This window comes from Chroicocephalus ridibundus, chromosome 9 (assembly GCF_963924245.1).
Source record: "Chroicocephalus ridibundus chromosome 9, bChrRid1.1, whole genome shotgun sequence".
Lineage (NCBI taxonomy): Eukaryota > Metazoa > Chordata > Aves > Charadriiformes > Laridae > Chroicocephalus > Chroicocephalus ridibundus.
Genome location: NC_086292.1, coordinates 38,153,440 through 38,178,164, shown reverse-complemented (window position 1 = coordinate 38,178,164; position 24,725 = coordinate 38,153,440). Strand labels below are relative to the sequence as shown.

Genomic DNA, 24,725 nt, shown 5'->3' with positions numbered 1-24,725 from the left:
GTTCTATTTATCTGGTGTGGGACTTTTTAGCTAAAATTTGTTGATTTTGGATTCATCTTGAGTGTCTTATCTCTCGAGCAACCCTGTTTTGACCTGGAGAAAAGCCCATGTCGTGCCATCTGAAATGCCCTATTATATATTTTATACAATTTTGGAAATGCATTTGCATTTGTTTCAAATTGTAAAATCCACCCAGATGTTGCTTACTTCTTTCAGAGCATGCCTTACCGTAGAAAGTCCTTACACTGCTTTTGGCTTTTATTCTAATACTTCCAGCTGTATAAATTCTTTTATTGTCTGGATGTCTGGCAGGAAACAGGAGAAAGTTAACAGGGGCAGCTATGTATTAAACTGATGTGGATTATACATTCCCAGGACCGTATCTTTGGGGCTAGTTTATTTCAATCTGTCTAACATTTTCTAATAAGTTACAATATTTTTGAAAATAGGGGAGATAAAGATGACAAATCTATGAGTAATTTTATTTAATCATGAAATTCTTATGAAGGACTTCAAGGCATTCCATCGCACTAAAAATGTAGATATCCTCTGTCACAGGCCAAGCCCTGGCTGGTGCCTGCAGACAGGCACGATGAACTTTTGAGATGGGCACCACTGATGTGTATGCCACATAATGTGCGTGTATTTTGACCTCAGCCATTCTGTTGCCCCTCTCACTGTAAAGCGCAGAACTAAATTGTGCAGAAATCTGTGAATTGAGGTTCTGGACACTTCTGAAATCTTATGTGCATAAATATGTGGCCCACACCCCTGAACTCATGCCACACCTAGTTATATCCCTCTTGTTTGTGTCACGGAAAAGCTGCAGTGACCTCTCTAATGGGATTGTGCAGTTCGGAATAAGGTTACTTCTGCTTGCTGCAGCTACATTTATGCTAATCTATATGCAGTGCCAACACAATTTTGGCCCTGTGTGTTTGACTTGTACTTTCCAGTTTTCCCTTCTCTTGTAATGTGTTCATAATTTCAACAGATCTGCTATGGAACCACATATTAGCTTTATTTTTCATACAATTGTACTAAATCCAGTCCTTTTGAAATCAGATAACATCCATTCAGACTGAAGACATTTCAGGGATTTCACATCCATATTCAATCTAAATAAGGGAAAGCAGGTTAAATAAAATCCAGGTTCTCTGAAGAGAAAAAGGAACGATTATTATTGTGTGGAGAAGTCAGAAAAAATTAAAACGGAGGGGAGGGCAAGTTTATTTTAAAAAGTAAATAGAATACTGCTGCCCACAGTTCGACTTTGTCTGTCTGGCCGGAAGTTAAATTAATATCACAGCTGAGATTTTTAAAGATACAAAGGAGGAAAATGAAAGCCAAAAGGTGGGATTTTGAAACAAGACGTTGTGACTCAGGAGCATGACTTCTATTTTTTTTAATTACTTTTTTTTTTTTTTTAAGTCAGTACAGTGCCATGAAGTCTGGCTGATTACTGTTATTCAAGCCGAGCATATTGCTGTAGCTGGAGTCGCAGCAGCAGTGTGGCTGTGTCGAGGGTGCTGAGGCAGTGCAAGGGCTCTGTGCCTCCCAGCACAGCAGTTATCTCCGGGACAGCACTGCTCTGGCTCCGCTGCTACACCCCCCGACCCAGTTCAGTCAGCCCAGGGATTTTTACATAATGCTCTGCGATGTGGTACAGATATACCCTTTGGCATTCCCGAAGCTTCCTACTTGTGGCTTCCAGGGAAATTGCCTCTTGGCCTTTTGTACAGACATAATACTTTGCTTTTCAGACTACAAGACACTTTACAGCTGGCTCTCTGGGATTTGTAAAGGGAGATTTGAAGGCGTCATCTCCTTCAGCTTGTGTCCCTGTGTTGAAACCGATCCTAGTGTGAAGCCCAAGAGTTTGAGAAATCGGGTTTTACCAGCAGGAGCTGGTACTCCCTGGGGAAACGGGGGAAGAAGCGCAGGCGTTTGGGTTGGAGACTGGCAAGTGCTCCCTCTGCTCCCGAAGAACAGGGAGCAGCAGACACAGGGCAGCCCCCGGGGACTGTGAGCCAGGCCTCCGCGCTCTGCTATTGCAGTGCCACTCCTCCTCCTTCAGTCTCTTTTCTCTAGCGGTTACTAAGCCATAGCAACACTTTTGCAGCTAAGTGACGACACACATGTTGTTGTGCAAAAATAGCTGTGAGGCCAAAAACTGGGGCCTCTTGAAAATGTTTGTCTTGAGCTTCCTACCTAGCCTGTGATATCATCTTTGTTGTTTCATTTTCTCGAGTGAAAAAATTAAAAGCAAAGAGAGAGAAATAAGTGGGGAAAAAAACTTTTCAAATTTATGAATGTATCAGCAGGTAATTAATAATTTCTCCTGAGACATTAATTATGGCTATGAGACTCCCTTGAGTTGAATCCCCAGCTTAAGGTCATTGGTGCTGATCTTAACTGGAGTGACAAGTTAATCATTCCCATCAGTAATGACTATGCAGTTCCCTGTGCCTCTCCATGAGGGCCCCGCCATGCACATTGCGCTCTGCTCCTCTGCGGCTCCTGCATCTCGGCGCTGGGGCGCTGTGCACTGTATAGACTTGCCAAGGGGGAAGTGATTTTGGGTGCCCAGCTTCAGATACTTTAAAGGAACCTGGGTTTTGGCAGGCTGTCTTCTCTGCACACCGTTCCCCAGATGTTTTGGAAAAACAAAGCAATAGCAGTTAGATGTTTAATGTCTGTAACAATAATAACTATGTGATTTCTTGCAGAAAATATTTAGAGTACTGTACTTAATCATACTTTGCATAGAGTAATTACAAAATTAGTGTCTGTCTTCGTAAGCAAGTATCATAATATTATGATGGGTGAAGAATGGATTTAGGCATATTTACTTTAATTTCTGTGTAGACAAATTATTATGGCTGTTCTTGAGAAATGAGTTAAAAGTGGGTGTTTTTCCTTTTTTACATGATAGATGTGGATGAATGCCAAGCCATCCCTGGGATCTGTCAAGGGGGAAATTGCATTAATACTGTTGGATCTTTTGAGTGCAAATGCCCAGCTGGACACAAGTTTAATGAAGTGACACAAAAATGTGACGGTAAGAACTTTTAGAACTTCCTTCTGAAAGTAAAGACTGGGGGGGGGAGAAGTTGTCTTTTTGGGGCTAACTTTGTTTAGAAGTTTGTAACAAACTTTCCAGTCTCTTTTGCACTTGTATCTGCAAACAGCATTCTTCACAACAAATACAAATAACAGTCCTTTCTCCTTCTAAACGAGAAAATCTTAAATAATGGCCCTGCAGCTCTTTCCAGCCTTTTATTCACGTAATATTTTAAAAGACTTAAAGGTACATCTGAAACAAATTAAACATTAAAAGTATTTTTAACCGATATGTTGCTTTAGAAATGCTTGAGGCACACGTATCGGTGTGGTTCTTTTAACCAAAAAGTTTATATGACTGGAAGGTTCAACACATTCCCGCCTGCTCAGGTAAACTGTATTTAACATTAGTGGGAGTTCAGCACTGCTGAGTGAAGACTGCAGGACTATACTCTGAACTCATCCTTACAGTTGCAGATGTTAAAGAAGGACAATCATTTTACCTTATTGGTCATCCTATTTTGGAAGTACAACAGGTGCTAGATATTAGTGTGGAAATTTGCAGTGCGTGATTATGGAATCTTATTAATGTTTAACTGTGATTTCATAGTATTTTTTTCTCTCCCTATAATATAATAATTGGGCATAGGCGTCTCCTTTGCTTTAAGAGTATTTTGGATACATAAGGAACATAGTACTGAAATGTGTCAATTGCACAACTTTGATTCATCTTCTTTACTGTGAAGTCCAGGTAGTTTTTAAGCTCTTACAACTGATTTTCCTTTCAGTCATTAGGCAAAAATTTAATTAATTTGAGCAGACAAGTTTCGTAAGTGGTTAGTGATTTTTGGAGTGCTGACTTTCAATATCGTAAAGATGTGTGACTGTGAGAGTAAGGTGTCTATGCACCACCCTTTCTTGCATCAGGTGCCTTTAAGGTAGCACTCAGAATTTTTTAGTCATTTTGGCAGAAGTTTTTCAGAAGAAAAATCCCTATTTCAAGTATAAATTCATCATTTAATTGCAGGTTAAGGAAAGCAATTTCAGAAGAGTTTGTACACAGCATGGTTTTTGTATTGACTGCCAAGGATTTTGGCGGAAAGTCACACAACTTTAGGGTGCAACAACATTGCAAGTGTTTCCTTCTGTGGATGAAATACCAAGAACATGGTGAATAAGACAGACTGAACATGTGCCTTGTTAAGTATTAGTACTTGAAAGACTGAGAACTGTAGGCTTGCACGGGCTTCATTGTATAAACATTCCTATGGTATTTTTTCAGTTGCTGAATCATGTAAAAAAAACAAAGACAAACCAAACATAAATCCCATAGAACAAAAAACCCCAAATAACCACCACCTTCAGAGCCTGCACTTGGTAGTAGTTGAGGGACTAGACCCTAAAACCTGGGAGAGCTTGGTTCTTTCCCAAATCCTGCCACAAATTTACACAATCTTGTGAAATCCCTTTGGAGTGATCGCATGGTTACGAAGATAGGATGAAGTTTCCTTTCTGTATTCCATACCAGTAAATTTTTTAACCTCAGCAGACAGAGACTTGCTTCCATTGCATCTCCATATTGCATGTACCAAGCAGTTTTATTTCAAGGTGTGTAGGTATTAATAGAATTCAAAGAATTAGAAGTAGTACGTTTATACCAGTGGCATGAAATAGGATAGTGATTCAACAGTTAAGAGCATAGTCACGTAACAACAGAATCTCCATTCTGCTTTTTTAAATTATCCCTTTGGGTTTTAAGTTGAAATCTCCAATATAAGACAAGGTATTTGCCTTATAGTAATTAGCTGTAATTAATTCTAATACATAATAATTAATATCTGATCATGTGCATAGTTTAACTTCCTATCCAGCAAGTAGGACTGCTGGCAGCTATAATGTAGCCTTGATCACTGGTTCAGTAGAACTGGGTGCTACCTGCTGCATTACCACTACTGTTTTTTCAGTGGGTCCCCATTAAAGTAAGATCATGATAGACCAGTGAGACGACGCAACAAGATGGGAAATGAGGTGTGTTGGCTGAAGTTCTCTTTATTAGCATAGCTGGTGGAAAACTATTTTAAGTGTTACATTTTTTCACTGCTTCATGTCACCATTCCTCTTCCAGTTGCATTAATCTGAGGTAAATACTTTTTTGTGGTAATTGCGGGGAATGTTTTTTCCTGGAGTGACAGGAAAAATTAGTGACATCTGCAAGCACATCACATATACTTACCTTTATAAAACTCGCATACTTAACAATGACAATGTTGCTTATATGAATGTCAACACTAATATAAATAGTGAAATACTGTTTGGGTTAGCCTCAACCCTAAAATAAAGAATGATGATTTTGCTTTTAAAAAGGTCGGACTCTATATAAACAGTGGCAACACTGACTTTAAGATAAACATTGGTGAATATGAGTTAGAAAATGCTTGAATCAGATCCATTTACGACTGCATTTTTCTCTGTTAATTAAGGGCTCTATTCAGACCAAAATTCAATTTCCACATTTTTTGTCACTGAGACTTTTGGGACTCCTGCGGAGTATAATCCTGGAGCAGAACCCAGAAGTCTCTTAGCAGCGCTCCCAGAGCACTCGGACTTGAGGCTTTGGCAACACCCTTGAAGTAGCATCGAACAAAAAGTCACACCCCTCTCTCACACCCGAGCGAGGAATGCGACCCACATCACGACAACTCGCAAGATGTTGGGGAGGAATGTGTGCACAGGGGGCCCAAGGCCCGGCACCGCTTGGGATGGGTTGGTCTGTGAGGTCTGGTTATCTGTATGCCACCCCACTCCCTCCACTCCCTTCCTGCAAAGGCAAGGGGTCACAAAGGTGTTAGAGCATCCAGTGCTTTACCTGGGGGACGAGGAATTGATAATTTTTATATTACTGAATTTTTGTATTACTGACTTCACAGGAGAAGTAGAACAGTGATCCTCTCTGCTTGCTAAAACGCTCATTAACGGTCCTGTGGGACTTTGGGTGTTCCCCCATCTGTTGGGGCCAAATTCCAATTCAGGCATTACATTTAAATTCCTCCAATCGTTTTTAATGACTAGGATATTATTCACTCCTTGCATTGGCGTGTTGGGTGGTGTTGCAGTATTTAGTCTCAGAAGTTTTTGTGGTTGGTGAAATCATTATTACAGCCATGTGTCTATCTGTTTGTAGATCTCTGGAGGAGAGGTTGGATAGAGTCCTGTGATGCCATTATTTCTGGCTGGATTCTCCCTGTCAGGAGAGCAACTGGGTGATTTTAGATAGCTGTGACAGGCAGTTGTCATTGATCGTTCTAGAGAATAAGCTCTCTTTCTGCTCTGCTTTGGTGGTTCTTCTTGTAGGTACCGTGGAAAAAAGGGAGCTGTTTTTAAGCTCAGCTGGACTCCAGGTTCCTAGAGTATGAGAGCAGTGCTAAGTAGATGCAGCTGCATTGTTAAGACAGTCACTGGAAACCAAGGGGAAAGTAACTACACATCACAGGCAGGCTACTGATGGTAATTAGGGAGCAATTGGGGCTGGCATAGGTTGTTATTCACATGACTTCCTAGCTGTGAAAGAAACACTTCAAGTTCCTTCTGTTTGTGTATGCAGCTATTATCAGGCATATGAACGTATTTGCTAGGTTTTTTTTCTGCAGACTTTGAAAATTTTTCTGCATTGTGTCTATGATCATGATTTAGTATATAGGTTGAGATTCATTAGTGAAGAAAATCACGACACGGACTTTTATTTTAAAATTGCTGACAAAATCTGAGGGGAATTATGGACATTGCCTGACTTCTGCAGTAGATATTACAATTTCTGTCTAGAAATCTGTTGAAACTTCAGAACATTCACTTATTGGAGAAAGCCAGGAAAGGTAATTTTTGTTGCCTGCAGTCATCCTGCTTTGAGCTATAATCCTGTCAGATTGCATTAGTTAAACAGTGCCTAGCTGCTCAGTGCTTTTATATGGGGGATTTCCAAGAAAAAACCCAGTGCAGTAAAGAGGACGGGCAATTCAGTAGGTGTTATGCTTCCCTTTGAGTCAGTATTGAACCATTGCCTTAGGATGGTGCCAGGAGACACTGTGTTGCTGGAGGTACCACGAGACATAACAGTTAAGCTCCTGATCACTGTGGTCGTTACAGGGCCCATGGCAGTTTTCTTAATTCTGGTGTGCAGAATTCAAACTGGAGGGGTTATGGTTTACTTACTGTTAGTAAATCCCCTCTGCAGTTTAAGATTTTCATACATCATTATTAAGCGGTAAAACAAACTGGCATTTTGCAATTTACAGATACAGTATTTTCTTGGGTTCTGTTTCACTTGTGTTTATTAGATGCCTAACAAAACATCCTGATTCAAAACTGCTGATTATGCCCCTAGTACATAAGTTAGGAGGGGTCTCGGACCACACTGAATTTCATCTTGAATACTAATTATAAAATACCTATTCTCGTGCCAGAACTAATTTAGCTAACCTGCCCCTGCTTCTCTTTTTGCCTTGAAGATATTGATGAATGCAGCACCATTCCTGGAATCTGTGATGGAGGAGAGTGTTCAAACACAGTTAGCAGTTACTTCTGCAAGTGTCCTCCAGGGTTTTATACAGCTCCCGATGGCTTAAAGTGCATAGGTGAGTAGAATCCTGTAAATAATAAGACAGCAGGTGTCATGAGCGTTCATCAGTATCTAAAATGGGTACCAGAAACGTATTTCAACTCATGATTTTGAAATCCTTCTTTTATATAGAAGTACATTATGTGCCAATATACGTATTCTGAAATGAGTTTTCCATTTGCAGGATGTGTTTCCTCTTTCCCTCTTCTTTGTGACCTTCCCTTTCACTTTTCTTATTACAGTCTTTCTGTTATGCCGTATTTGTTGCCTTAAAATAGACACAACTTGTTTGATACATCCCCTTGATATTCTTGCTGTCATGTTTTGTCTTTGATTTAATCCATGTTATATTCAGCAGTCATTTAGAAAAGCAAATATACTTGACAGAGAAGGTAATCAGCTTTTTTTTCCCCCTCATTCCAAGTGTTACGAACTTAATGCAGATATTTTTCATTAAAGGAAATAGTGTGATAAGCTGGGTGTGGGACATTTGTATCTGCTTTCACGGTGTTGATGATTTGGCAGTGCTGTTCTTTCAGACTTTCACTGTGGCAGAGCAGAACCTGTCTTCCAAAGGCCGGACCAGGAATGAAACCACTGTGTGAATTAAATGACTGCCACTGCACTGCCAAAGCTGTAATAGAGCAGTGTTAGCACTTATTGCTTCTGGGAAGCATACAGCCTGCTCTGAGGCAGATCAAGTATTCAATTAATATCTTTTTTTCTCATTTTTACGCAGTAATTTCTTTTTTCACTGCCAGTGCTGATTTTTGAGTAATTCTTGTCAAATGAGAATTAAATAAAAGGTTTATTTGCTGAGTTTTGGCTTGTTTATTTAAAGGCTCATACACAGGGCCAGCAGTGGGGTTCAAGAGAGCACCCTGTGTTTTGTACCTTTGGTAGAAAATCATTTGGGAAAAAAATTGTAAAAAAAAACCCAACCCTTCACAGTGAAAAGTACCAAATGATAGTAACTTATCCAAGAGATCTGGAAGTAGTTTGAGTTATGATTCATTTTGAATGGTACCATTCTATTTCTGCAGATTGTAAGAAATGAACTATATTTCTTCCATTATCAAGAACAGGATTTTGGTAGATTGGATGCATACTATACGCTTGAAATGCAAGTGGGAATTGCTTTTATTGCTTCAGATTAATAGCTCCGAAATGACTGTGAATCATTAAATCATTAATTGCTGCTTGTACTGAATATTTATGAAGGAGATTCACCTTTCTGTAACAAAAAATTTCTAGAGATGCACAATTTCCATTTGCTTTTTACTTTTCATAGTCATTGCTCAGTCAGGACTGCCCAACATTCACCTCCGTGTTATGTTCTTGCAGTTTTCCAGCCTTTTTTATCCACTGTATTTGTAGGCTGAAATAGTTCAGCTAAAGAATTAGGTATTTAAATGATGACAGGCTGTGTTAAGTAATACGCCAGACTATGAGCCATCATTAAAATTTTGGCTTTGTGTCCAAGGCAAAACGTGCTAAATAGGAAGCACTATTAATTATGTGCAGATATTTTGGATTCATGTCTAATATGCAGACTGCATACTTGCCATATTAACAAGGACAGAGCCCAAATCTGTATTTGAGCTGGGCAAAACATGTAATCTTGATTTAATTACAACATGCCTGTCTTAAGTGAAAAGTGTTAGCTGAACGTGTCTATTCTGTTAGAGATGAGGAAGTGCTTCTGAGAAATGTATCCCTTATGGGACTCAAACTAAGCAGCACTGGAGCCAAACATCCAAAGGAAGAACCGGGAGTTCTATTATTACAAACCTTAAAAATTAGAATAGACAAAGCAAAGATAATATCTCCTAGAGCTGAAGAGCAGGACACCTCAACCCAAGTACATGAAGACTGCTATGAAGAAAGCTGCTAGTCTCTACTTCCAACCGCCATAAATTTGTTTGGTCAGTGTTACTGTGTTACTTTTTGATGGCTGCTTTTTTTTGGGGGGCGGGTGTGTACATTTTTCTTGAAAGCTATTTTCGTGGTGATGGTGATTTTTTGCCTTTTCAAAATGCAATTTTTTTTTAGTGAAAAATATAAAAATATTAAAAGCTGAAACAGTAAAATAGTTGTTTCCTGCTGTCCTTGCCCTTATTTTTGTGTTTCACCATTTGGAACAGAAAATGAAAGAGGAAAAAAGGAATCACTTCTGATTAGGTATATGGAAGGATTTGGTGTTTTTCTCACAAACTTACTGTCGTCTTCTGAAAATGATGCGGCTTTTGGTTAAGCTCTTACACCTGTAGAAGACAAAGATGTTTGTTGTGTGTTTACCTTTTTATGGCACATTGTGTGCATTCACAGATCCCATGTAGATTCTTTTTCCACTTCTGCCCATTACTCCTTTTAAATGTTTCAAAACTGGGTACTGACCAAAACCGAGAAGGATGAATTACAGAGCATGAGGATAGGGTCTGTTAGAGGACTTCCTTCCTTACCATCCACCCCACCATCACACCAAGTATCTGAATATCTCTCCACCCCATATGAAGACCAAAATTATAACAGATGCAGCGGGGAACAGTTAGCCTTAGAGCTTCACTTGATTTTTAAAATGATTAAGGAGTGTATGCATTTGGCAGTTTAGTTGCATACCAGGAGAAAATGGAGGACCAGTGATAAATCTGAGTAGATTTTTTTTTTTTCCTCCATTTCAGATTTCCATTATATGATAATATGAGTGAACTAACTAAAGTTCGGAAGCAAAGACCAACTGACTCTTTCAGCTGTACTGCCAGTAATATCCGTGTTCAGACTTCCAACTAATAAAAGGCAGAACCATCACAGATTCTCCCAACATATCACTATATATCAATTTCCTCAAAATAATAAGAAACTTCCCTGCTTATTTTTATATCCACTAGAATAGCTAGTAAACTCTGGAAAGCACTGTTACTAGACAGATGAATCCACCAGCCCTGGGTAACTGAGATACTGTTTCTTCAGGGAATGGTGTCTGCTATTGTAAGGTTATATCTGCAACTTTTCCTCCATATTTTGAGAGGAAATGTTCATGTATGTTAGAAAGAAACTTGGTTTGGCTTATCATGCAGCATCAAATCACACCACAGCTTATATTGCGTTTGACATGACGTGACATATTGTGAAACAATTGCTCAGAGCTTCAGATTGTATCACAAGATATTTTTTTAATTTTTTTTTTTCTATTTTGCTCCCATCCACATTTTCTCTCCCTTCTCTAAGCTGGGGGATCTCTGGGCAACGCTGTTAGAGCTGAGTGTATGAATTCTGGGTACAAGATGTTCTTTGTACAGCACGAGCTTACTCTTTTCAGACAGGAAGCCAGCACATCTCCATAAACAATGTGATGGCACCAGTTAAAGCTGTGTTCCTCTTTCTTTGCCTGCAAGCCTATATCTTGTCAAATCACTACATACTTCAGCTGGGGAAGCCGTGACTAATGAAAAATGAATTAATGCTTTGAGAGCTGCGATACTGTGAGTTTATTGGTGTACATCAGTGGCTTTCAAATCAAAGCTTAAACAGAATTGATCTGGTACTATCTTTAATAGAGATGTCACTGCAATTTTTCTTTGGGGGCACAGAAGCATATTTTATTATATACTGAATAGACGTTCCTATTCTATTTTTGCCTCCATTAATTCATTGCTGTTCCATATTTCACTGCAGCTTTCTTACAGGAGGTATTATACCTGAATCCAAAGCAGCCCAAATATTATCTAGATTTTTCTGGTTTTCTGCCTTTTGTTTTCTGATTTTTTGTAATGTTGCAAGAGCTATGTCATCGATAACGTAATCAATCAAGAACAACGGGACCATTCCTTTTTGTGAAAGTCACATTCCTCATCCGACTGATGATTACATATCCATTTCTTTCTCTCGCTAGATGTGCGTCCTGGATACTGCTTCTCTTCTCTGACCAACGGGCGCTGCGGCGGTCAGCTCCCCCAGCCTTTGTCCAAAATGCAGTGCTGCTGTGACAGTGGCCGATGCTGGTCTTCTGGTGCAGCCACCGCTCCTGAAATGTGCCCGATCAGATCCACCGGTATGAATCCACCTGTATTCTTATGAGCATGGTTGAACACTGAATTAGGCAGTGATTTTCTTTTGTCAGTAATGTTTTTGTTAAAGAACTGCACAGAATGGTTGAGGCTGGAGGAGCCTTGGGAGATCATTCAGTCCAACCCCCCTGCTCAAAGCAGAGCCTCCTATGGCGGGTTGCTCAGGACCCCCAGGAGGCTAGGGCAAGCAGACATAAACAAAGGATTTCATCTGTTGCTAATTAATGTTTTTTAGCCTGGTTATTCCAACACTACCTGATTCAGATTTTGTTTTCAACATCCTCTTCAGGCTCAAGTGACTTCCTCCAGAGCCTTCTAATAGATCCCTATTCCCTCTGCAGTTTCATTCTCATGGGAAAACTGAGGTTTCCTTCCTCCTATGTCTAGCTTTGAGGTGCCATTTATTTCCTGAAGTTTGACAGAACCTTATTTCTCTCTGCTACCAAAATGTGCTGTACTTTATCGCCTCCCTGTGTATTGAGATCCCCAGATAATGTAAGATTTGACTTTAGGGATGGTGAGCAGATTGTGAAACTAAGTGTGAGGGAGTGGAAGAAAGATGTTTTTGAGATTGTTTAGGACTGGAGACCTAATGAAATGCTTTAGAAAAGAAGAATGCAAGAAACTTAAGGATTGATGGGAGGAGATCAAGGGAGGTGCGGAGTTTAGGGAGGAATGGGGGTTGTAACACTGTAGCAGTGTAACTCTGAAGAAATTGTCAGAGGTCATGTATGGGAGTGTTTATTATTCTTGTTTCTAATCCTTTGAGTGAAACTGCGTAATACTGGAGCAGAGATCTATGATCAGAACTCTTGGAAGACTCTTCCTGGTTCTGTCAGTATCTCATTAATAATATCTAAACATGTTAAATGTCCAAGACTGGCTAGGATAATGCTAACAAAATAATCTATTGAGGCTCATCTGAAATAGGAAGACAAGGAGAAAGCTTTCAGTCTTAACAAAGTCTCTATTTTCTTTACATACTTTCTAATTATTCATATCTTACTAGTGAATAAACTGGGTGGAAAAGTGAAGTAATTTGGCCAAGGTCACAGACTGAGACGTGGTGGAGAAGAAGCTAAAACCCAGGCCTTCCTAACTCATAAATCCATGCAAGGTCTTCCAGATCATGGTTACGTGCCACTTTTTGGTTTTTTTTTTTTGTTGTGTCCCCCCCCCGACTTGGAATATAAATTGAGACTATAAATTACTCTTTTCAAAGTGCTTTGAAATTCTTTGAAAGGACTTACGTGTATGTAATGTATTGCTGTCATTATTTAATCAAGTTCAGTTATTCCTTAATGTATCCTGAAAAAGCAAGATGAGGAATTCAGAGCTGTCAGTGGCCCAAAGTCTCTCTAACTCTGAAATGGAAATTTACTGCAATATAAAGTGGAGCACTAGATGCATAATGTAACCAAGCAGTTGCATTTTCAGTGTGGGCAGCAGACCCAGATGTTACTATAAAATAGGCTGTTTATTGCTAGAAATTATACATGGAGATTAAAGTTGCAGTAAAAAGGGCTTGCACTGTATTTCTTTGCATAACATGGCAATAATTGTTTATGTGCAATGACGGCGTTTACCATTGACACTATAAATACTTTGAGTGGTATCTCAGGCATCCAGCCGTGCGTGTGTTCAGTTCTCACCTCAGCAGTCCCTTCGTGTGTGCTGATTGCATTCAACTGATGGGCAGCCCCAAGGCCGCGGCTTCTTTTTGCACGGAAAGCCTAGGCTCCTGGTGGATTGGCTTTGGATAATTGGGTATTACCAAACTAGAGTGAAAAAGAAATACAGTATTGTTTCTTTTGCAAAGCCTGATCAGTGTGTTGTAGAGAAAGTGTGATTAGAGAAGTGACTATTAAAACCACCATCGTTAGCAAACATTTGCATATTGGAATTTGTGTACTTACATACAGAGACTGTTTCTTCTGAATGTCTCTGTTTTATCACAGGTAGGCTACTGATTGAGAGTGGATTCAGATTACATCTGAATACAAAAAAGAGAAAGCTAGGAAAAAAAACCCAAATAAACAAAATGCAATACATAATATAATAAAATCTTCTTGGGAATGACTTAAAGACTAAAATCATTTTAAGGAACAATAGAGGGAGATGCAGTGACACATGAAACAAACAGATCACCTAAGAGCATTAAAATAAATGCAAAGATCATAATTAGGAAAAGCAGAACTTTAGGCTACCGTGTTTATTTAACAAATCCTTTGTGATTCAGGAAGAGCTTCTAATGTGTTTTACAGGTGGAAATAGAAGTGAGATGAAAGTGTTGAAGGCTGAAATATCCACCTTAGTTCTCCCAACACTGAATTTATTTTTCAGTTCTCATTTTTTGTATTGTTTCAGGAATTCATGCATCTCTGTAGCATTTTGTTTTTATTATATAATTCCTCTCCCCTGTTGTGTCATAAACTTTAAAATTTTGAAGTTCAAAGATACTGGCTGTACAAATAGTTATTTGTGTACACACCAATTGTGGACATGAATTAGGTCAGCTGGAAATGTGGTGTTTAATTGTGATACTCTGCGTGCATTCTTTGGATCACAAGTTCCAAACCCACACTTCCCAAAGACAAAAGAATCAGGAGCAGGAGGAAAAGTGGGGCAGTAGGGCAGATGCCACGAATGAAGATAAACAGTAGGAGGATGCATAACACTCAGCATAGACTGTGCTTACAGCAAAATAGATCACTTTCCCATCGTCTGGGGAAGAATGAACTCGGTGTGGATCTGACTCGGTTTCTCTTTGTCTATGCTCCTTAAGCCTCATTGGGTTTCTGCTTTTATTGGCAAAGTTCATTTTCACAGGGAAATCATGTTAGTATATTCATTCTCTAATTGGTTTTGCCTCATTGCTTATATTTATATTTCTTTGTTTTAGGAGGTTAGCTTTTAAGAAATCCAGTTGAAACGGGGCTTTTTTCCCTGTTCAGTATTTTTCTAACTCTGTGGCAAGCTTTGTATTAAATTAACTTGGGATCAAGTCCAAAAGTCCTTCTTTAGGTAAACTTCCCACTGAGTTCATCAAAGATTTTGCCTGAAAGAAGGGTAAATAGATTAAGATCAGGTCTCCGCCTCACTGTTCAATTTCATATCCAGAATGTTGGTTATTTTATTGTTTTACTAGCAGTCTTCTGACAGGTAGTATTGATATCCTCCTATGGATTAATGACTTGATTCACACAACAAAGCTTGTTACTATGAAGAAAACATACAGGCTCAGATTTTCCAGATTATTTAAGGTTTGTTATTGCTAATCTGAAACACTGTGAAAAGGGTGAGAGCTGGATTAAATGGAAAGGCTACAAGTCTAAAGCAGCATTCATGTGTTCGTGTTTCAGATGAGTATCGCAAATTGTGCACAGTAGCTGCTCTGCTGCCAGCAAGACCTGAGCTTCCTCCGAGTCGTCCTGAGGTCATCCCTCCACCACTCCTTCCTGGTGTTTACCCTCCTCAACAGCCAGAAATCGTTTATCCATCTCGGGCTCCACCACCTCATGGTAAGAAAGAAGTAGTAACCTTTCCTTGCACCATTTTCATTTAGCTTCTTTAAAAACATGTATTTCTCAGAAGCAATGGTGCTCCCTTCAACTGTTGGTATCTTTTGCTTACTTTATGTGGACATACAGTCCATGGGTATCCCTCTAATCATAGCTTGGTACCATGTATCTTACAGCAAGTGTATCTCATTGGTGGTGAGATCTTATTCCCTATTTAGACAGGATTCAAAAATTACATCCTCACTCTCTGTACTGAGGCCCTTCTATTGTAGTAGTTAAATTACTGTTATTTTAAGGCTATTGTGAGCTTTGCTGCATGTCGATATTGAGGAACGTGAATAGCTCTTTGACTAGGTTATGATAGTTACTAAAGAGCTTGGTTGGGAGAAAGCAACTTCTTTCGGGTTGTTTTCTTCACTCTCGCTTGGCCAGGTGTGGAATGTACTGATAAAAATACTAGTCTGGTGGACACTGAGGCTGACCCAATGCGGAGAAAGAACTTATTCAGTGATACACATTGGTAGGTTAGGTTTCTCTAGAGCAAGGAGGAAGCCAGAGCAGAATAACGATGTATTCCTTATTCTGTCCCTTGCTCAGGGGATTTACAACGTGCCTACGTAGTCTGCAGTAGGCATGTGCCTCTTGAAATCATTTGGCATAGCCACACGCTCTTTTGCAAGTAAACACAAGCTCCTTTCGCCCATGCTCTGTGCAGATGCAAGCAGGCTCTGCTTGCACTGGCACCAGCTGAAACTATTTAGTCTTGGTTCAGCACCAAGCTGAGCTAATAAGCCTAAGAGGCAAAGTATCTTAACTCGGGCCTGACACTACACTGACGTAGCTGCACAGCTTCTGGTCAGCTGGGAGTACGGACAGAGCCAGCTCACGTCTGCCTGCCAAAGACCGTATAGGCACACCTTCCAGCGTTATCCCTGCCCCCTTCTCCCCCTGCTATCTATGAAAATGAAGAACCGAACCAGTCTGCCTGCTCTTTGCTACTGTAGGATTTGAGTAGAGTCCCTGCAGTGCCACGTACCCACATTGCCTCTAGATAGGAGCAGACTTGGTCCCTTTTTGTCCTGTAGAAGAAGAAAACAGGATCAGACTTGCCACAATAAAAAAAAAAAAAAGAGTGGTTGCTAGCTGTTTTCAGCCAAATCTCTAAGAGTCAAAGTGCCATTTTCTTTCTCCCAATGCTGATTTTACTATGTAATTCTCATTATGATGGAAGATAACAGTTGACTTTTAATGGAAAATGCTGCACAAGTTGCAGATTACCAAAAATTATTATTGTGAACTATTAAAACGTTTTTCCAACTCTATTATTTCAGTGATCTTGCCGGTGAACTTCACTGACTATTGCCAACTGTTCCGACATCTCTGCCTTAATGGGCGCTGTATTCCCACTCCTGGGAGCTACCGCTGCGAGTGCAACAAAGGATTCCAACTGGATGTTAGAGGGGAATGCATTGGTATGTGGTTTTCTGCTGTAAATCAAAGTGGGGAATTTTGTTTTAAAGAAGAAAAATTCTTTTCCACACAATGTAATAACTCTGAGTTCTTAAATAAAACAACCCCCCCTCCAAAAAACCCCCACCCCAAACAGTAAATATGCTTTCAAGAACTAATTGCTTTCAACTGCAAACTTATTTTTGCAGCAGTTTTGCCTTTAAGACGGTATTTAACAAATCTTCTGACTTGCTGCAAAATTATACAGAAGTAAGGGTTTCTTATTTTACTAACCTGTGACTATAATGTGCTCGTTAGTGATTGCAAATGACCTCTTTAAAATGCTACCAGCTCTTTGAGTATGCAAATGACGTATTGTTAAAAAAAAAACCAACCCCAAAACAATCATGATCTCCGATTTAGTAAGATATACAAGTCCTCTTTCAGTCCATCAGGAGTATCTTGTTGCGCTCTTGAGCCCTTTAATTTTTGGAACTCAGCCAGAGCTTGATGGTAGGAGCAACGATTAGCTGTCTCTTACATGCAAGATTTTGCTTCTGTCAAAATCTATGTCTCCAGTGGGGCTGGGAATGTGGAGGTGTGGGATTAAGGTGTCTACCTCTCACACATGCGAGAGTGCTGAGTACTCCTTTCCCCCAGCTCCTGCTTAGCTTAGAACATGGGATCCTTTTACTGGGGATTCAGTGGTGTCCCCTTTCAGACTGAAGCACGCTATTTCTCCAACTACAAAACAATAAAATACCCCTGCAGACCCGAATACCTTTCAACCAATGTCTTAATAAAAATATATTGTCTGTTTTTTGCAGATGTTGATGAATGTGAAAAGAATCCATGCATCAGTGGAGACTGTGTGAACACCCAGGGATCCTATATATGCCAGTGTCGTATAGGATATCAGAGCACAGCAACTAGAACTGAGTGCCGAGGTAAATTATGGTTTTGCAGCCATTTTTGTACTATTGTATACATACCAGGAGAGAAAATAGTTTTGGGCAAAATTTAACAGGTATATTAAATATGAGGGTTTTTTAAAGAAAAATAAATTGGATATGGCACTAAAAATTATTAACCTGCCTGAACTGGCTGTTCACAGACTGGGTTATGAAGAAAGACATTTTGTCTTGTACTGAAAGTATCTTGGCACCATTTGTGACTTTGAAGTGGAAGAGACATCTTTTTCTTTTTTGTAAACTATTGAGAAATTTTTTCTTTTGCTTTTTGAGGATCTCTCATGGACAATTAAACATCCGTACTTTGGAGAAACCCTTTACCTATAAAAGACTGTTAAAAGATTAAGAGAGGTGGAGGGAAAGATAAGTCTTCTACTGGGTAAATATAAGAGTACAGTGCCCATATGTTGTCCCTGCCCACTGTCAGAGAAAGAATATAAATTACAGCAATGAAAACTTAAATAAGGTATGGAAAAGTAGTGAAGCACTGGGAAGGGCTAGGTGGAGAAGCTGTAGAATCCCCATTATTGGTGTTTTGAAGACCAGGCTCAACAATATTCCTGATGGTCTTCATCCTGTCTTCCTATAGGAGTGGGGAACATGTAGCTCCTCAGTGGCCAGCCCTCTGTCAGAGTTCTGTGGCTCCCAAAATGTTCTAGGGTGGGAATTTGACTGCAAAGGTGGATGCAGTCCTTTATAGTTAAGTCATAATGAGAAAATTCTGGCAGGAGTAGGAATGACTACTTTGATATTCCATAAGAAATGAAGCATCTAAATGAAACAGGATGTTTGAGTGCTCAGAGTCCCAGCTTGTCTTCATATTTTGCTTTCTGCACTAGGAGGAGGGTTCCTTAACCACGCACTCATTCGGAAGCAGAGAGTTTCTAAAAAGCCAGGAGAAAGCTATCTGTATTTGCGTGAGCTTTTTTTTCGTCCCTTTGTGAATCAGAAAGGTATTTGCGGTGCAGAAGCTTACTCCAGTCCAGGAGAACATGCAGAGCCAGCACCACTGCTGCATGTTGCTGGGAGTGTTTGACCTAATTGCTGCCAAACAGCCATGTCGCGGAAGCATCTTCATAGTTCAGCTGACTAGTGGTGAAGGAGTGCTGAAGTGGAGTCTCAGCGGTGATGAATTTACTCATGAGTCATTTTTGTCACACGCTTTTAATTTGACTGATTCATTACACAAACACATGGTTGTCAGAAGCCCAGTAGCTTAATGGCATTAAAGTGTGGTCACTTAGCAGTTCCTTAGCAGTCTATGGGAACTGTGCTTGCTTGACAGGCAGTTCAGAAAATACTACAATGTGCAGAATCTTAGTTTTCTAAAGGAATTTTTAGGACTAGTTTAGGGAAAAGAAAAAGGCTAGTGGGGTGCACTTGGCAAAATACGCATATAGCACTGGTGCCTGCCAAAATCAGCATTTGCTGTAAAATTACTTCGCATGACTACTTTGTATGTTGAGGTTTTATTTTTTTCATACACAGATGTGTCTGTGCTGATACGCTTTTGCAAATGTATTCCTTACGTCCATTCTTGAAAAATGAAGTCTCCATAATGACCAGATGTTTATCTATTCCTTGCTCTGAGGTTCCAGGGCAGGGTTTTTTTCTGCATGAGGAGTCTGATGACTGATTAAACATTGCAGTCTGTATTGCAAGCTACTGATGCAACTGTCGTTAGGATCCCATATAATTCTAGTAGGAGTTTGGCTGAATCAATATGTTAATTGGAGACATAGATGAATAAAGTTGTCACATTATGATTAGTAATCAAAACAAACAATGCTTTTCAGTTGCAGAAGAGGGGATCTAAAATGGACCTCAAAAAAGAGTGAAATTTTATGAGGATTACCTGTGAATGGATGGGAGTTAAAGCTTTTAAGAGCTAAGTGCTTACTATAATCTACCTGATGTTTCTGAAAGGAGGAGGTCAGAACTTACATGGAGATGGCAGCAATTATGGACATTTCAGTGTGAGCGGAGCTTTGTTTTTGCGAGTTTCTCTGAAGGGGGAAAAAATAATCCACAATGTTATTTCATAATTTGAAAATTAGAAATGTAACATAAACTAGCGGTGGGTCTCCAGTCAGCTGTGTGTACGTAAAGAACAACAAGATTCTGGTGTTAATTTTCTGCACCATGATTTAGATGACATCAGATGCATAAAAGTACAAATCCAAATGAACTCTAAAAATTAAGAGGCCAGAAAAAATCTTGAGGTGCTGTAGCATTTCTGCTACAGGAAGAAAGCTGGCGGAGTAGCTGAAGACAGGCTCAGGTACAACCAAGTGCCACAAAAGTCGGGAGAAAGGGACTGAGCAGAGAGAAAACTCACTTTTATGCGTTGCTGATCGATAATGCTTTTTTATCAAATGAGGGGAGGTTCCTCAAGCCTGTACGCTTTTGCTGGAAGTCAAGAGGGCTGCAGGCTGCCACTGGAGTGAGCTGTCACTTGAGCAGCTCTTACCTCTGCTGGCCTGGTTGCTGCTTGCAAATTGGTTGTTTTCAGGGATTACTTAGCAGCTTCCCAGAGCTACTGCACTGCTAAGGCGGCAAATAGGGATTCACAATTTCGCGAGGCGTCTGTTCCCCCTCAGATAGGTGCCTAGAGACCAGGGGCGTTTGGGAGGACACCCTGTGCTCCGCTTCTTCCTGAAGCGCAGCAACACGCTTCTGCGGAGAGGGCCTGGGGAAGGGCACCCCCAGCATATTTGGGAAGACAGCACGGTTGCACGGTTGCATAGATAGGTCTGCATGGACTGGTCGAGATCTCTGCAAGCAGAGTCCCCTGTGTGCAGGAATCTCTGGGAGATGGTCCAGGCCTTGATGGAGAACACTGAGCAATCTGAAAAATGTCTAGACAGTCTGTCTCAGCATCTCCTCTCCCCTCGTTCAGAGGAGAGGGAGAGCTGCCAGCCTAGTGTGATATCACTATTCAGGTCCTCCAAAGCACTTGCCAAGCACCTCCTGCAGAGAGAGGGAAATGAGGAGCTGATGTTTCAAATATAAAATAAGCAGGAGAAATATATTCTGAGGTGGGAAAGTCTCGAACTTTCCTGTTATCTTACAAAGCAGCAGCAAAAGACAAGCTTCCGCTGTTTTTCCTTCAGTAGTTAGCTATTGTTAAGTTAAACTTCAGTAAAAATATTTTCATGATGAACAAAAATGCAAAAAAACAATTGGAAGGGTCTGATTCTTGTTAGAGCGAGCTGCAGGGTAATGTTCACTGAAATTCTTTCACAGCAACTTGAAATTCTAAAGCTGATGAACTTTTTCCACCCCCATAACATTCAGTTATGGAAATCACAATAAATCATTTTTCAGGTGAATATAGTTTCCATGGAGGGTTAAAAATCTAGGGCAAGGGGAAATGGGAAAAATTCCTCTTGAGTATGAAAAGGAAAAAACCCAAAATGTTATTTTTCTTCTTGGTTGACTTTCAGACATTGACGAATGTTTACAGAATGGCCGTATCTGTAATAATGGACGATGCATAAATACAGATGGCAGTTTTCACTGTGTGTGTAATGCTGGCTTTCAAGTGGCAGCTGATGGGAAAAACTGTGAAGGTAAGACTTTTCTGAAGTTACCCCGTATCAGTAATTACAGTTGCAAGGGGTTATTCACATCAATGAAAAAGAAAAGGACCTCTGCTGGGGGGGAGGGATGGAAGGAACAAGGAATCGAATTTCTAAATACCTTTTGCTGTATTGAGGAGGGCAAGTAAACTGTCTTTTGCAGCCAGTTCTGGAGCCTTGGCTTGGCAATCCTCAACGGGATGTCTGTCCAGCAGGAGAAATAGCACATACCACTATCGCAAAATGCAGTTTCTTTGATGGGAGTGGTACGTTTTAAACCAGAACACAAGTCACATGCTGCCTGATTTTACTGTGTGTTTAACAGCATGCTTTATAGGATCTTACTGGGTGACTAGCAATGTGTTTTATGTAGATGCAGTCTGGTCTGACCCATAAAAACTGTTTTAAGAAAAATTTGTAAACATAATTGATGTGTTCCTACCTCCCAGACCTTTAGTAAAGGGGGGAAAAAAGAAGAATGTTCTTTATCATGCTTCCCAAGGTCCTTGGGAATGTTCCCAATGATCTATTCATACGTTAAAGGAATTTCAAGCACTGTTCTTAGAAACATTTTTGGCAGAATATTATCTCAGTGATTCAGCTCAAAGACTTAATGCCAAAATTCCTGGTTGGGATAGATACACGATTTTTTTTTTTAAATCATAAATTATTTTTGTCTGACTTAGCCTGTAAGTAAAAAGAAAACACACCATGTCTAGAAGTGTAATTTCTGTCCAAGACAGCTGCAATATTAAGGAAAATAGCACGATTCCGAATATATTGTAATGTCATTATGATCCAGTGATTTTATGTGCTAGTAGTGATTCTGTTAATCCTTGGTAGAGACAGACATTTTAAGACTTTGTTTTTCCTTACTCTTTTTTAGATACAGTTTAGCACTATAAGCTGCTTTTTAAATATCTTACTATGGAACTATATTGACTAAGTATATTTTAAAATGAATATATTTTGGAAAAAAAACTCGATTCTGATTTCTTCCTTTCCCACTAAATACCATGTGCTAATAGTAATAAGAACCAGGACATCGGCAGTCTGGTAAAACATTTTTAATTCCATTGCATGTGTTGCCAGAATGTCTGTTGCATCCACTTATGAAACAGTTTCATCTCTGGCAGTGTAATGCCTTAAGTTTTGTTCTTAGGAATACATGTGCACACACACTAATCAGTATAGACCATGGCATTGTGCCATACCTTAATGTAACTGTGTATAGTCCTTTAGATGAAACTGGTAAATAGTGCTGAGTTTTTTGGATGTAACGTCCAAAACTAATTTCATTTGCGCCAGGACGAAATAAAGGCTAAGCGGATATAAAAGCTTACTCAAATCAAGCACAGAATTCTCTGTACTTGCCTTTTTTTTTTTTTTTTTTTTTCCTGCGAGTAACTGCGCAGGGTTCAGACAAGCGGTGTCTGGGACCTCCACCTTTTCCTATTTGAATCCTTCATGCTATGCCATTAGGTCAGAAGCTAGTATGAAGCTATGATTAGTAAGTACCCTCCTATGTGACCTGTCATGCTGAATTCAGAGAAGGAGTAAGTTTTATTTTAAATGGAAGTTGATGTCGAAAGTGCCCACAGAATGCGTGCTTGAGCACAGTGCTGGGAAGTCTCCCACATATAAATCTTAGACTCAGACAGTGGAGGTTACAAAAGTTTTCACTCCAAACACAAATGCCCACTGCTCACTTTTCAGGTGTTAGTAACATCAAATTGTGTTTACCATTCCAACTGGGAGGCTGCTTCTAACCTAGCTTCTATGTACATGAAGATTGCGAAGCCTCTTCAATTACATACCTTTCTCACTTTTTTTAGGGTTTTTACCAACTGGCAGTTCTTAAGCTGTCCAGTTTCTCATCTGTTTTTCATTCTCCTCCTCCTTTTTGGATGCATACCTTTATATGCTAACGATTCAGTATGAAAAAACAGAGTCATTGCTTTGACACATCCTCTAGGACAGTGCAGTATGTCCCATCATATGTTTCTGATTATCGTATACCTCTGACAACTGAGAAAGAAATTAAGGTTTATCTTACAGATCTATCTAGTAAGAGTTCTTTTACTGAAACATGAGCATTATGTCTATTATGTACATTTTCAGATATGGACGAATGCAGCATAAGGAACATGTGCCTCAATGGAATGTGCATCAACGAAGATGGCAGTTTTAAATGCATTTGTAAACCAGGGTTCCAGTTAGCATCTGATGGACGCTATTGCAGAGGTGAGCGCAATAAGTTACGGGTTCCCAAAGCTTGTGAGTCATATCCCTCTGGTAGCTTCAAGAATCGCCTTATTTCCTTACAGTGATCCTTGGGGAGAAGCAGCACTGGGCAGAGTTCTCGTCAGATATGCTTTTTTAATCAGTTAGAATGACTTGTCATTGTGCAAGACGGTACTCAGTCTTCTCCACAGTGTTGAGCAACCGCCCGAACCAGCCAGTGGGAAATATTCTTTGATCAAGGACTGTGTGATCTGACCTAGTTAAACTCCATGTTTTTTTGCCTATGAGGTCTTCTGCAGTTTGGTTCCAGTATATCTCACTTTTTGTGTTTGGCCTTTTAAGGTTTTCTGCCTTTGGCCACCCAAACATCCTGGCTCATTGCTCAAAAACGGGTTTTTCTCCCGTTCCTGTCTGGGTGTTCCTAGTCAATAGAGCATCTCTGAGGAGTGCCCAGCACCCCATGTGACCAAGATGCAGACATGAGCACCACAGCAAGATTGTCTTTTCCATTTGCTGCACTAGCTCAGAAATACCCGCTGTGGGAGACACTGCAGTGTTCTGGTTGCTAGTTATGTCATCAGAGTTTCCGTTCAGTCCCGTCAGGAACTGGAAGTTTTGTGTGTATAAATCTTCATGTTTCAACAAGTTTTATAGGCACAAAGCAGAAGTCGAAATAAGGAATAAACAAGTGCTGGGCCAAGTTACTTACAGTTTTTCTTTTGAAAAATTTAAAATCTTTTAACTTTTGGAATCAAGGCAGAAAGTGCTTGCTTACACTTTGGTAAATTTAAAAAAAAGTCACACTGGATTCTACAGCAGCATTTTTTTGCGACCAATAACAAAAGTAAATATTTGAATAAATAGTTTGGTTTGGATAGTTACTGACATTAAAGGTAAATTAATTTTGATTCCGCTGCTTCTTGAACACTGTACCGGTCTTAGATCTGAACTGTGTGGTGTCTAGACTTTAGATCCAAACCAGGCCAATAAATCCAGTAAAACATCCAGAATTTCTCTTGCATTTGATAACTTTTGCGCTAGGTATGCAGGACAGTGCTAACCAGCTTTCAGGTGGGGGAATTGTGTATTTCTAATGAGAGATGACCCCATCCTTGCTTTGTAATAGGGTTGTTTTGATTGGGAAAATGAGTTGTTCTTTAGTTTCTCAAATGAACAAATGTACAGATCCATACAAGTGTCTCTTAGCTTAACAGCTA

The 24,725-nt window shown here is 39.9% G+C and overlaps 1 protein-coding gene across 3 annotated transcripts in view; it reads left to right on the top strand.

The window, feature by feature from the left end:
- FBN1 (fibrillin 1) overlaps positions 1-24,725 on the top strand; it is a 154,515-nt gene that overhangs the window by 54,281 nt on the left and 75,509 nt on the right. For all 3 annotated transcript variants that reach the window (XM_063345778.1, XM_063345779.1, XM_063345780.1), the window contains exons 7-14: positions 2,936-3,061; positions 7,566-7,691; positions 11,568-11,726; positions 15,105-15,263; positions 16,595-16,735; positions 17,540-17,659; positions 21,130-21,255; positions 23,386-23,508. In XM_063345778.1, the coding sequence (XP_063201848.1) occupies positions 2,936-3,061; positions 7,566-7,691; positions 11,568-11,726; positions 15,105-15,263; positions 16,595-16,735; positions 17,540-17,659; positions 21,130-21,255; positions 23,386-23,508 (1,080 nt within the window). The remainder of the gene's footprint in view (positions 1-2,935; positions 3,062-7,565; positions 7,692-11,567; positions 11,727-15,104; positions 15,264-16,594; positions 16,736-17,539; positions 17,660-21,129; positions 21,256-23,385; positions 23,509-24,725) is intronic.